The following is a 13,824-nucleotide window of genomic DNA, read 5'->3' as shown; positions in this document are numbered from 1 at the left end:
TGAAGGGGAGGGGGGAAAGATCTCGCATCAGTCTAGTGGCAGAGCCTTTGTTCTCAAGCCAAGCTCAGCTTCTGAAATTACTGGATGGCCACGGGGGAAGAAAGTATCTGTCATACTCAGTTCTCCATTTATACAATGGGAATATGAAAGGGTTGGCATGAAGAGGAATGAGATAAAGATTGTACTGCACATTTCCACATTATCAGCAATGAAGCATCGGTTGTGCTACCCAAAAACAGCACATGCGACCAAGGACCAAATATGTTTATATTTACAGAATGAGCCAAGTATCTAAAATGTAAAATCAAATTATTACAAAAATCGTTACTTTACTCTTCATAAAATATGGAAGTCCATCTGACATGGTGGGAGTGGAGGTGGGCGCTGCAGGGGAAGAAGGCATAGCATCAGAGCAGTTGCTTCGGTAATATGATGGCAAAGACTGCCAGAGTCAAAACTGACTTTCCCATAAAGGTGGCATAAAGCTTCAGTCTGAGGCTCTCACATGATGAGTCTGTAGCAACCTTGATAAGTCTTCTGGTTTTGCCTGGTACCTGTTTTTGTCTGGTGTACTGTTATACCCAAGGCATCTTTACGCAGTTCTCCCCTGCTTTGTGGATCAAAAAGGGGTTTGGGAAGAATTTGGTCTCCTCTGATTTTACACCACTTTACTGTGAAACTAGTGTCTGGATGCTACTTCTCAAGATTAGCCTACTGGCAGCAGCAGCAGCTGGGCCCGGTTCAGCTTGTAAAGCAGTCTTGGAATTTCCTCATGCGTCTTGTTTTCATTTTGCTTTGCATAGACGTCTTATATAAGTGAGCCACAAATGATGATGCTCCCTCTTCCTTCCTCTCATTTGCTCTTCAGACTGAAATGGAATTAGTAAAATGGGGATTTGATGCAGCAGCCATTGAACAACAAATTGCTGACCACCGGAGATTTCACAATTCCATTGGAGACTATCGCTGGCACTTGGACAAAGTCAAAACTGATCTGGTTAGATACTGATTCTGCTTCCCTGGTTTTTTACACCACTACCTGTTTAAACTGCTTTCTGGTGCCTGCTGGTGCCACTGCGGGCTAAGCACTCCAAACCTTTGGCTCAGGCGAAAGCTCTGTTTGAGCACTGCCATGCCTTTCTTGTTGAGAAGTACTGGTATGCAAAATAGCATACTCCTCCAATTCCATCTGCTACTGCTTTATGCGATTGTAAACAGTGCCTAATTTAAGATCAGTGTCAAGGGGGATCTAGGGCCCACATTAGACAGTCTGGTACCCTGTCAAATAATATGCACCCATTCCCCGCTGCACTGTTTTTGCCTCCATTCTCCATTGGACTATGTAGGTTCCTGGGCCTGGCAGGTAGGGATGTACGAAAGTCACTTGCCTTTCACGGATTATGTTGATGGTGGTGGTGGGGAGGCGTTCCGTCCCTCCCCCTGGAATCCTCGATTGGGGGGGGAGGCAATCCGTTCCTCCCCCGGAATCCTCCACGGCCGGCTGTGCTCCATGGCAGCTCTGCAGAGCAGCCAGCCAGTCCCAGCCAGGCCAGAGCCGTCCACAGCCAGATTTCCGGCCGCAGAGAGCTCTGGGAAAAACAACAAAAAACAACCGCGTACGCAGATGGCGGCGGCTATGGCCGCCACCATTTGCATTCCTTATTTTTGCCGTCTTAATCTACGTAAATATTTATGTAGACTAAGATGGCAAAAATAAGGAACGCAAATGGCGGTGGCTGTAGCTGCCGCCATTTGCGTACGCTTTTTTTTTTTACCCAGATGTTTTAGGCTACATAAAAACTTACGTAGCCTATCACGTCTCTGTAAAAAACAACAACAAAAAACTGCAAATGGTGGTGGTGGCGGCTGGTCGGAAGACCAGCCGCCGAACCCGCCACCACAGTTGCCGCCACCCGGAAGATCCGCCCCAGGTAGTCTCGTCCCGGAGGGATCGGTGGGGGGTGGCAGGCCATTCCACCACAGTTCTGTGGCGGAATTCTCTGCCATCCCTACGCAGGTCCTCTCAATGCATGCTGTGTTGACCACTCAGATTGCTATAAAGCTCTAACATGGCCTCCTTTGTCCATCCTACTTGTCCTTTAGTTGCCTGCCCCTCCTTGCTAGGGTACATGGTTCCTTCAAATCTGCTACTGATTGTTTTAAGTGATGATATAAAGAGGTTGCCCAGGACACTGTTGCCTCAATTTATTCTGTCTTAATTTTTCGTTTCTACAGAAGCTCCTTAAGTAAAGCAGGTTGTCACAGTGGCTTGGTTCAGGCATCACATCATCAAGGTTTTAAAAAAAATCTTGTTTTTTGTGAATGAGCGGGAACGAGCAAGCATGGTAGCTCCTCCCACCTGATTGCTCCCGCTGTTAGTGGGAGGAGCTAAGCAACCCAGGGGTGTTCCATCCCTGGGTTGTTGATTGTGATGTTAACCACAGGTTCCAACTCTGGGTTGTCTCTCCCCCAACTACCAAAAATTTCTGGGTTGTATGTCATGCTAAAAAACCCAGGGACAGAGCACCCCTGGGTTCTTTAGCCCCAATGGGACGAAACAAAAATCTGAGTTGTTGTGATGTTTGAATTGGCCCACTATTTGCAACTCTCCTGTCTTCATTGTCTTTTTCCTTTTTGCCAGCCACATGAGATCTTTCTTCTTTTTGTCCACAGCGTGAGAAGGCTGCTATTCACCAGCTAGAGGAGGAATATGAATATCTGCTGGTAAGCTAAAGAGTGATATGGTTTCTGAAGGCCTTGTAATCTGCTCTTTGCCTCCTTGGGGGACACCTGGCATCAGTATGAAATATAGAAAGACTAACAACAGAGTATTAAAAATACGTTTTAAGTTAAATATTTTGGCTTCTGCCCTCATCAGTAGCTGTTCTGTTAAATGAGTATCAGGAGTGGCAGTTTGGAATGCCTGGAGATGAAAGTTCCTTAGGAGCAAAAACAGAGATATGATTGGTGTAACGCTTACAAATTGTCCTCCAGATTAAGGCCATTTGGACTAAGAGTTCTGAGTGTATAGATCCAGAAATTTCCCCTTTTGTCAAGCATATCAAGGTCTTTTGTTTGTTCTATTGGAAGCAACTGTAAATCCAAGAGACTATGTGCAGGAGAGTTGAAATGTCTCACAACAGGCTGCTCCAGGTTTTTTTTGTTTTTTGTTTGGTAAGAATCACAGATTTGTGGATACGGAATCTTGTTCTTAGGTCCGTTGTAGTTTTCCCTAAATACTGCATAGACATCTTTTTTTTTTTTTTTACAATCAATTAAATAAACCACATAAGTAGAAGTGCATGTTAACGATTGTTTAATGCAATACATTTTGTTAGTAATTGTGCTCCTGAACGAAGTAGTTTCTTGGAGGTAACTGCAGGTCATGCAACACGTTGATTTACAGTGGTGTGATCCCGGGTTGCAAATACCTTGCTAAGTGCAGTTTTAACTAAAAGTGTATGCAGATTGGGTGGTTTTCTGAATGCGATGCATGGTGGAGAAGTAATGGCTCCTGTTAAACGAGCACAATAAAATATAATAAGGTAACTTTAATAATGTTGTGGTAATTAGGGGCAGCAGTAAGGTAGTCCACAACAAATGGAATGCGATTTTCTTTCAAAGAGTTAGCCTTTGTTTCATAAAAAAGGGTAGTAGATTAAAAAGAGCATATTTTCTACAACAACCTGTACTCCAAGACCACTATGTATGATATGTGAATCTAAGTTTAGTGTATGGTTTGGCTGCCAGATTGAGTACATTAGGGCTGCAGTGCTTTTAATAGTTTAGTTGAGGGGAGAGATAATTTTGTTAGAAGCATTTCTTCCGCCACTGCAGCTCAACAATAGGAGGAAGTAGATCTGCTGAAATAATAATTGTTGTTGTTGTTTCAATATATTAGATGCCTTTCTCAAAAAAAGGCTCAATGAATCTTACAATCAGGGATTTAAAAATACAACAAAATTATATTCCATCTATGCTGAACTCTATCTATGCAACTGCAACAACTTAGCGATATTTGCTCAGATTCATCCCTTGCTACCATTTTCCCTCCCACTTGTGTAGTGGATGGTGTTGGGCTATGTTCAAATCCTCACTCAGCCATGAAACTGACTGGGTGACCTTGGGCCAGTCACTATATCTCAGCCTACCCTATTTCACAGTGTTGTTGTGAGGGTAAAATGGATAAAACATGCCTCGAGCTCCTTGGAGAAAAGCCGGAGATAAATGAATAAATAAATCCCTGTCAAACTTTAGATCGTAAGTTCTTTGGGCAGAGAACTGGGGTTTTATTTGTTTGGTTTTGCTATGGCTTTAAAGTCCCATGGATTCAGTCCAGCCCATTGTGGGTGGGACTTGAAAGTTCATACCTTTTTCCTTAAAAACAACAACGTTCTAGCCATTAACAACTATAAAGATGTATCTGAAAACTGACTGACAATACTTGGTGAGGTCTCTCCGCATGGCAATTTGTTCTTTCCTGTGGCTAGCAAAATCAAAATAAATTATGCCTGTTTAATTTTGTGGGCATGGTGCAGAATTTGGATTTTTCCCTCTAAGTGCAGAGAACCCACAACCCAGATATGGCCAGAGTGCATTAATTGCCATTTGCTCTCTAGAACTATATCTTGATCCCTCTGCTCATGCCACGTTTTTTGTTTCGCTATTTCATCTTAAATTGAAAAAAAGGCTCATTGCTTTATTGATGCTGTTTTGTAGAGATTCTCCTTTGAAAGAATGGATCAGCTGCGCCAGCTGCAAAACATCATCCAAGCAACTAGCAGGGAAATCATGTGGATCAATGACTGTGAGGAAGAGGAGCTTCTCTATGACTGGAGCGACAGGAACACGGACATTGCCAGGAAGCAGGAGGCCTTCTCTGTGAGTGAACCAAACAACTAGAAATCAAAAGAACTAGTGGATGATATTATAAATGTGGGCATGTTTTTTTTTCTTAACTTTTACAAGCTGCTTTTATTTTTCTAAAAGTATAGACTACTGAAGCTGTCACTAGTTGTGGTATTAAAATTCTGTAATCTCCCTGGAGATGTGGGAGAGCTTCGCTTCAAGACAAGGAGCTGCTTTGGACATTTCAGAGAGGTGGCAGGAGGGGAAGCGTGCCTGATTTGTGCTTCCTATCTACATGCAGTTGGGTCTCATCCAAAGAGGAGGCGGGGCAATGTCTGCTCTCTAACTCAACGTTGAGAGAGTGCACATCTTTCAGTGGGGGACAGGCTCATTGCCTCCTTTTGGAGAAGCCCCAGAAGTGTGGGGAGAGAAAGCAGAGGCATGCTTCCCTTCTCTCTTTCTTTGGAGCACTCAGTGGGTTGTATCCAATGTTAGTCCTAACTTTAAAAAGAGTCTGCTCTAAGTAAACTAACATTGGATACAACTCACTGTAGCTCAGAATTGGTGAAATCGCTGAATGGTTTGTGGCCTTGCTGGGGGTGTTACCTAACCCTGTAGCCTATGGTTTAGCTAACTTGCTTGAACTATCTAGGAACATAGGAAGCTGCCCTATACCAGGTCAAAGTACTAGTTCATCTATTATGTACTCTATCACTGAGCTATTGTCCCTCCCTTTAGTTAGCTGGAATCCTTAAGAACATGAGAAGAACCACGCTGGATCAGACCAAAGGTCCATCTAGGCCAGCGTTCTGTTCACACAGTGGCCAACCAGCTGCCTGGAAGCCCACAACTTGGACATGAGTGCAGTGGCACTCTCCTGCTCATGTTTCCCAACAACTGGTATTGAGGGTCATCTTGCCTCTGATGCCAGAAGTAATACAATGGCCATCATGACTAGTAGCCACACATAGCCTTATCTATAAATTTGTCTAATCCCCTTTCTAAAACCATCCAGACTGGTGGCTATCGCTACATCCTGTGGTTACCAATTCCATAGTTTAACTCTATGCTGTGTAAAAAAGTACTTTTTTTGGCTGCCCTGAATCACCCTCATTCAGCTTCATGGGTTTTAGTATTATGAGAAAGGGAGAAAAACTTGTCCTTATCCACTTTCTCCACACCATGCATAATTTTGTACATGTCCTCCATGTTCTCCCCTTACTTGCCTTTTTTCTAAGCTAAACAGTGAAAAATGCTGTAAGCAGAAACTCTAAGGAGTGGCTCCAGTCTCTGAATCATTTTTGTTGCCCTTTTCTGCACCTTTTCCTGGCAGGTTTATTCTCAATTCCTTTTTTAATTATGGCCAACACAGAATTTGCCTCTTTTACAGGAGCCACACACTGGGTTGACATTTTCACTGAGCTGTCCACCACAACCCCAAGATCTCTTTCTTGGTCAGTCACTGCCAGCTCAGAACCCGTCAGCTCAGTGAACTTCAACTGTGAAGTTGGGATTTTTTGCCCTAGTGTGCATCGCTTTACACTTGCTTACAGTGAACTGCATTTGCCATTGCAATGGCCCTTTTCCCAGTTGGGAGAGATCCTTTTGGAGCTCTTTGCAATCCCTTGTACAGTGCACCTGCTCTCTGTTTGTGGTGAAGATTGTATGGCCTGTATTAAGGTGGAGTGTATTTTGTCGATGGGTTTAGTTAGCGGTAGGAGAATGGCATAAGTGGCCTTTGAGTGCTTGGATCAATAAGGTCATGCTTACAATCATATAGTACGAATAAAGTCTGGTGATCTTGCAGACATTCAAATCTTCTGACACAATATAAATGTGCTGATTGTACTGAATTCACTCTATGATGCCTTATATGCATTGATCTATTTTCCATTTCCTTTTAAAAGTTATGTTTAATGCCATGTCCTTGTCTGTTTACAGAAACGCATGAGCCAGCTGGAAGTTAAGGAAAAAGAACTCAACAAGCTTAAGCAAGAATGTGACCAGTTGGTGCTCAACCAGCACCCTGCTTCAGACAAAATTGAGGTATGTCTTCAGCTGCCGATATTCTTGTACTTATGTTAACATTGTTCAGGCACCAAAAGTTCCACGGAAGTGGAAGAATTGCAAATGAAATCCTGAACCTTGAACTGTTTGTTCCTCTCATCAACAAGAGCCAGTGCTGGAAATTATGCAAGATGACACACGTACAGATCATGTTGCTAATGTTGCAAATCATGGGAGCCCCTCTCAGGGCTAATTGTTGGTTGCGCTAATAATGTGGGTGGCCATTTAAAGACCTAGGCAACAACTATATTTAATGGTGGGGCACTTTCTGTCTGGAGCAGAGGGCTAAGTCCTCCCTTTAGTGACCTACTAGCAAGCCCAACTACCAGTCCTACCGGAAACAGGGGCCATGATGAGCCAACGGTGGTCGCTAGAGTAAGCTAATGAGAGGAAGATTTCTCCCCTGGCTTGTGCACCCTGGTCTTGATTTCCCTAACTGACTTCTCTGGAAGGAAGGTGGGAGGAAAGGGCAGGTCAGGCTGTGCTGAGGGGCAAAAGATAAGTCCTATTACTCACCCACTTAGGTTTTTGTCTCTTCCTCACTCCAAGCCATTTTATGAAGTTTGGAAGGTAAGGAAGAAGTTGCTGGCTGGGTAAAAGAATCAAATTACAGTGACAAGCATGAGGGTAAATTGTGACTTATTTCTTTTTTAAATGTATAGGCCTACATGGATACACTGCAGACTCAATGGAGCTGGATTCTCCAGATCACCAAATGCATTGATGTTCATCTCAAGGAAAATGCTGCATACTTTCAGGTGCATAGTGGTATATATTAGAAGTTGCATCCCAACAATTCAGCATTTTAACCCTATATTTGGTCTGTATAATTGGGGGGGTGGGAGTGGGGGGGATCATACACATGCCATATCTCACATTTCAAGTAAGTTTGTCAGATAAGAAAAACCTGCTAAATAAAAACTCTAAAGTTAGATTCTACTCTTGAAGATCATAGATTGTCTTTAGTTTAGTTTCTTCATTTGTTCTTCATACATCCATAAAGTGCACTGTATTTGTATGTTTTAAGTGAGACATTGTTTATTAATTTGTACTGGTCCAATGTAGATTTGTTTTGCTTAGCATAACTAACTGATCTTAAAAAGATATAGTCCAAACCATCTTGGATCCTACAAATCTATACTAAAATTCTGTTCCAAGACCATTGTTATTTCTTGGTGTTGTAGGACGTACACATTGCAGCTTAAATGGTCTCACAGAGCCTATAAAAAGCCACTAGGTAATGGAGGTCACATGTTTTTATTTGTGTCTATGTGCAGTTTTTTGAGGAAGCCCAGTCTACTGAGAGCTACTTGAAGAATCTACAGGATGCCATCAGGAAAAAGTTCATCTGTGATAAAAACATGTCCCTGCAAGTCCTCCTAGAGCAGATCAAAGAATTAGAGGTACTGTTGCCACTGTCTTTTGTAATGCCACAACTTCTCTTAGCTTGTTCTACATCTCATCACTCAGTGCCTGTCAAGGGCTTCTTGGAGGCCTCTCTCAGTCTAATCCAGTAGCCAAGTCCAGACACAGACAAAGGGATTCTTTTCAAAGCTTTATTCCTCTTTTACAACTTAACAACTCTACTGTTAGCAACTAAATATGAGCAGCAGAGTACCTATGCCCTAAGTTGGAACAGTTGGTCCCCGTTTGAAAGAGAATCACTGGCAGACCCTGAACTTATGGGCTAGGGAGAATCCCTCCCCTTTTCCCTTGGATCCTCTGGGCGCAACCGTTGTTTGTGCGCCAACTGGGCACTATGCCTCCTTTCCACACCCTCCATTTGGCGCCGCTCCCTGCGTTGGCGTCGCGCATCCAGCAAGTCTGCTTCCCGCGCTCTGTCACTTCCGGGACTGCTATCTATGCTAGGAATGCCAGTGGGAGGAATCTCTGTCAGCTGTCGGCCCTGGGAAGGATGAGTGCACTCCTCTCCCAGGAGCGGCTCCTCTTCCTCAGAATCAGAACTACTCTGGGATTCTATGGGCTCAGCGTCCACCCTGACAGTGCCTTCCCTACAAAAGGTACTGGGTCATATCAGATTTCATCATACTTAAACTAGACCCTTTGAAATCAATAAAACTTAAGTTAATCATGACTCATCTAAGTCCCATTGATTTCAGTGGGTCTTTTCTAAGTATGACTGAACCTGGATCCAACCCACTTTGTTTGAAAGGCGGTCCAGTGATATGAAAGCTCATTCGCACCACCTAGCCTTCCTTCAAGGCTTTACACGATAGGCACTGAATGACAACAGTGCATGTGTGAACTCACCCTGAAGCATGCGCTCATGCAGAGTAGGTCTTTCTCAAGGGCTGTTGTGAAGAGGAGGGATGTTGAGGAAAAGGTTTGGGGGAAATGGCAGCTTCCTGGCTGTCTTGTCACATTGATGGGATAAGAGTAAGCAGCCTCATGTATCTCTTAGGGTTTTTCTGCTATACTTGGGTCATAAATTTGCTCCCGAAGCATTTTCTATACCTATCAAGTGGTCTTTAAAAAAATTCCAGTTTAGTTGTTTGAAAGCTGTGTCATCTTCCCTCATGGGCTACATTGCCCCTCAGGTTTGTAATGTTCTGTTCCAGCCCTCCCCCAGCATAGTTGGCTGAGAGATTGTGGGAGTTGTAGTCCCACACATCTGGGGGGCACCAGTTTGGGGAAGGTTGTTCCTCTCCAGCTCACAATGCATTGGGTCACATTGGTTCTTAGTTACCACTAATTTCTACTGAGATATTTGCTTTTAATGTCAAGAAGATCCAGAATTGACCTATAACAAATGTAGTTCTGTGTTGGTGAATGGGGTTTCTTGTTTAAATCAAGTTTTCCATAACACACTTTTTCTGTGTTTCTAGAATGAACGAGAGAAAATTCTGGAATATAAGAGACAGGTGCAAAATTTGGTGAATAAGTCTAAGAGGATAGTGCAGCTAAAGCCACGCAACCCTGATTACAGGACCAATAAGCCCATCATTCTCAGGGCTCTGTGTGATTACAAGCAAGATCTGGTAAGATACCATTATTTGTGGTCTGTGCACACTGCAGGTCCTATGGAATGGAAATGCTTTGAAGTAGAGCTGTGCACAAATGGCCTCTCAAAATTCTCCAGCCTATTTGTGGGCAGAGAAGTTGGAGGGGACAATTTCACTGAATTTCTCCTAGGAAAGGAGATATTCTCCAACTGTTTCTCACAGATAGGGCTTGCTATTGGGGTTGTAGACACGTTCTTTCTTTTTTCCTAAGGGTTTTTTGCTTATTACACTGCTTCTGTAGGTGGCAACAGCATCACTGTGTTGAGGCTTCCACTTTTTTGAGGCAGGATCTTCAATTTCTTTTGGTGCTATTTTTGAGCTTACCTAATCACTGCAAGGTGGCTGAGGGGCCTGTGTATGTTTTCTCTCTCTAGAACACATCTTTCCATTGCTCTGCAGCCTGCCAGGCCACCTGCACTTCCTGAACTGAAAAAGCCCCATGGGAGGAATTGCCTCATGATGTCTTCCTCATGATGGCTTTAGTGCAGGAAGCCAAGGAGGCTACAGGCTGCCACAGAGATTATTGTACAATGACAGACAGGACACTCACGCACACTCCTCAGCCACCTCATAAGTAAGGTAAGCACAAGAACCCCAAATGAGAATTTCTCTGAAAGTTCTCCTCCTTTGAATTTCTTTTTGAAAGCAATTTCTTTTTAAATTGAATGGGAGTGTTCTGAAAAAATGTGGGAGAAATTTTTGGCACAGCACTGCTTTGAAGCCATAGCTTCAGGTTACAGTAGCTCTTGTGGACAAAGGCAACGAAGCTGCATGTTCATGGCACTCATATATTTGCTAATCATGGATTGTATCTTGTCAGATTTCTAGTCAATCTTATTCCAAAGGCTTGGGATGAGCTACCATGTGCCAAAAAACCTACACATCAGCTGTGTGGCTAGAATCTACTTAAAACAAATACGTAGGGCACAGTGATGTGGGGCGGAGAAATTTCCAGTGCTTTATTTTTCCACAGAAAATTGTCAGTTTCATAAGGTAGTAAAAATGAATGTATGTCAATTGCAAGTACAGCATTAGGCAAGTTTGCCGGTTTCAAAGCTGTAATTAATGTTTGTCAGGGGATTACCCCTAGCATGCATATATGTCATTGAAATAAATATATGTCTCAGAGTGAAATGGCACTACTGACAGTGAAGCTGAAGGTGCCCCAACAACCTTAGTGGAAGAGAGTTGAACTCTGTTGAAATAGAAGAGTGGTTGTCAGAATATCATGCACAGTTCCTTGGGTTGCTGAAATTAATAAGTGTGTCAACAGTTTTTAGTACCTTTGTTTTTCACCCCTTAAATTTAAACAATGTAAATTGTCCTCATATTTCTACATAATATAATATGTAAGTGTGCTTTAATTTCCCCCATCAAATACTTCAGATCAAATACTTGTGATATATATCATATATTGGACAAAAATATATGGTAAATTATATCACTCTAGGGCAGAGGTGGGCAAATTGTGGCCCTCCAGATGTTTTGGCCTGCAGCTCCCATTGGCTCTAACCAGCATAGGCAGTGATGAGGGCGGATGGGAGTTGTTGGTCCCTACAACTGTGGCTTCTGGAGGGCCACACCAGAACATTTTCTGCTTCAAACTGAAAACGTTCCTACTCAAATGGAAATTTTGGAAATTATAAATTTTTCTGATACAAACTGAACATTTTCCAATGCAAATGATCCCTAGGCAAATTAACCGAATTTGCTTCGGAAAATTTTGCAGTTCAAAATTTTCTGGAAAACCCACATCACGGGTAGGGCACTCCAACATCAATCCCAAACAAGGTTTAACTGCTTCTGCTAAAAGTCTGCCTGTTTGAAAATGACTTTAAAAGTTTGCAAAGTTGCTCATTGTTGAACTCCATTCAAAACTATCATTTGGTATTACTCTCCTAGGGCTGTACCGCTTCTGCAGGTTGTTGGAAAATCACATGATTGAATGAAATACCATGTGTTTTAGGGGCTGCACTGACCTATCAGGTGGCAAGCCACTATGTTCTTCATCACCTGTAGCTTTGGAAAAATACCAAACTCAGCCCCATGAAGAGTATGTTACAGTAGAGTGGGTTGACAATTTTAACGTGGAGGACATTATTTTTAATAAACTCCATACAATTCCATAGCAATGGAATGTATATAAGTAGCAACCCTATACATCTAGGCTTCTTATTATCTGAAAACTTTGGATGTGCATTAGGACACTTGACTAAATCAAGTCATCGAGTACTGGGGTGGAATTCGGTGAATTCCTAAAATCAAAAACAGATTGAAGTCAGAAATGTTTATGGTGTTCTAGTGTGTTCATGCCTACAGTAACTTTTCTTTTTTTAATAGAAAACAATGCGCAAAGGAGATGAATGCATTTTGAAAGACAACAGTGAACGCAGCAAGTGGCATGTGACTGGACCAGGAGGAGTAGATATGCTGGTGCCATCTGTCAGTCTCCTTATTCCTCCCCCTAATCCATTAGCTGTGGATATGGCAACCAAGTGAGTTATTAGCAAGACACTGAAGATGTATTGCTTGAACTGTAAGGCAAGCCTACAGAATTGTGATTTCTTCCCTGACCCCTTTTCACCCAGCATGTTTGTGTCCCTTCGTTGAGTCAAATAAGGCCCAATTGACTATAAGAAAGTGGCTGGAAGGGCTGTGTGCACCCCCCCCCCATTATTTACTCAAGGCCAATGAGCAAAATCTATGATACAGGGTTGGATCCAGATTTACACTGGATCAACATTCTGGTGGAAGTGGACTTCCCCACCTGCTCCTTCTCACTCCACCCCCCACAGCCTCTCCAGCCCCCTGAAAATATTACACAGAGAGCCAGGAGTACCTGCTGAATGGGGTGAGTGTGATGTGAATGAGAGAAGGGACAACTGAATGACAGGCAGGTGGACCTTTTGTAAGCAGAGTCCTTCTCTTGCAGAGAACAGATCCTGCAACCAACCTTTTGTGTTTGGGTGGGAAATGTTGCTGTGAGGACATGCTGCACTTATGCTTTCAGTTTCCCCCTGCCACAGTCACAAGAGCTAGAAATGTGTTTTCCCCTAAATTAAAGTTGGCTTTTCAGAATTCTTAACATGTACCAGCTGACTTGGGGAACCTTTCAGAACAACTGGGTATTTCCTAGTATATTTATGCTGCTAAAACAGTATTTCCCAGATTTTTGATACATGGGGCATGGTTTTGTTCTGGATTAAAATTAAGGGCACACCACACCAAAAAGTGTGTGTATTTGTGCATGTACACATAGATGCGTACACACACAAATACACATTATTTTTCTTCATAGCTCTTAGAATAGGAGTGAGCAACTTCTGGCCTTCCAGATGTGGGAGGGGCTGTGGCTCAGTGGTAGAGCACATGCTTCGGATGCAGAGGTCCTATGTTTATTCCACACCATCTCCAGATAGGGCTGGAAAAGCTCCTGCCTGAAAATCTGGACAGCCACTGCCAATCAGTGTAGACAATACTGGGCTAGACGGACCAATGGTCTGAGTCAGTATAAGGCATCTTCCTGTGCTTTGGCCTACAACTCCCATCAGCTCTCACCATTGGCTATGCTGGCTAGAGATGATGGGAATTGTAGGCAAAAACATCTGGAGGGCCACAAGTTTCCTACCTCTGACTTAGAGCAATGAGCAGCAATCCTACTTGCAACTATGGGATAGCACAACTAATGCAGGAATACCACCCTTCTCTTTGGCCAGTCAGCCAGTGATCGAGGGTGGGGCTATATTTTCTGGGCTTATGAGATTCTCATGCACTTACTAGCTATAGCACAGGAATCCCAGGGCATCCTTATTCCCACCTTTGGGATGGATGTCACTGCCTTTATATAGATATATAACTTGGCAGAGTGGAAAGGCCCGTGTGGAGC

The 13,824-nt window shown here is 43.2% G+C and overlaps 1 protein-coding gene across 2 annotated transcripts in view; it reads left to right on the top strand.

Moving 5' to 3' along the window:
- Positions 1-13,824, top strand: part of DSP (desmoplakin) — a 58,891-nt gene that overhangs the window by 23,109 nt on the left and 21,958 nt on the right. For both annotated transcript variants that reach the window (XM_084850365.1, XM_084850366.1), the window contains exons 5-12: positions 869-997; positions 2,674-2,724; positions 4,720-4,881; positions 6,790-6,894; positions 7,578-7,673; positions 8,193-8,318; positions 9,762-9,914; positions 12,279-12,433. In XM_084850365.1, the coding sequence (XP_084706491.1) occupies positions 869-997; positions 2,674-2,724; positions 4,720-4,881; positions 6,790-6,894; positions 7,578-7,673; positions 8,193-8,318; positions 9,762-9,914; positions 12,279-12,433 (977 nt within the window). The remainder of the gene's footprint in view (positions 1-868; positions 998-2,673; positions 2,725-4,719; positions 4,882-6,789; positions 6,895-7,577; positions 7,674-8,192; positions 8,319-9,761; positions 9,915-12,278; positions 12,434-13,824) is intronic.

This window comes from Heloderma suspectum, chromosome 4 (genome assembly GCF_057233095.1).
Source record: "Heloderma suspectum isolate Gila_16-S chromosome 4, 16-S_ref, whole genome shotgun sequence".
Classification (NCBI taxonomy): domain Eukaryota; kingdom Metazoa; phylum Chordata; class Lepidosauria; order Squamata; family Helodermatidae; genus Heloderma; species Heloderma suspectum.
Note: the sequence above shows the minus strand (reverse complement) of the source record. Positions and strands in the feature narration are given on the sequence as shown.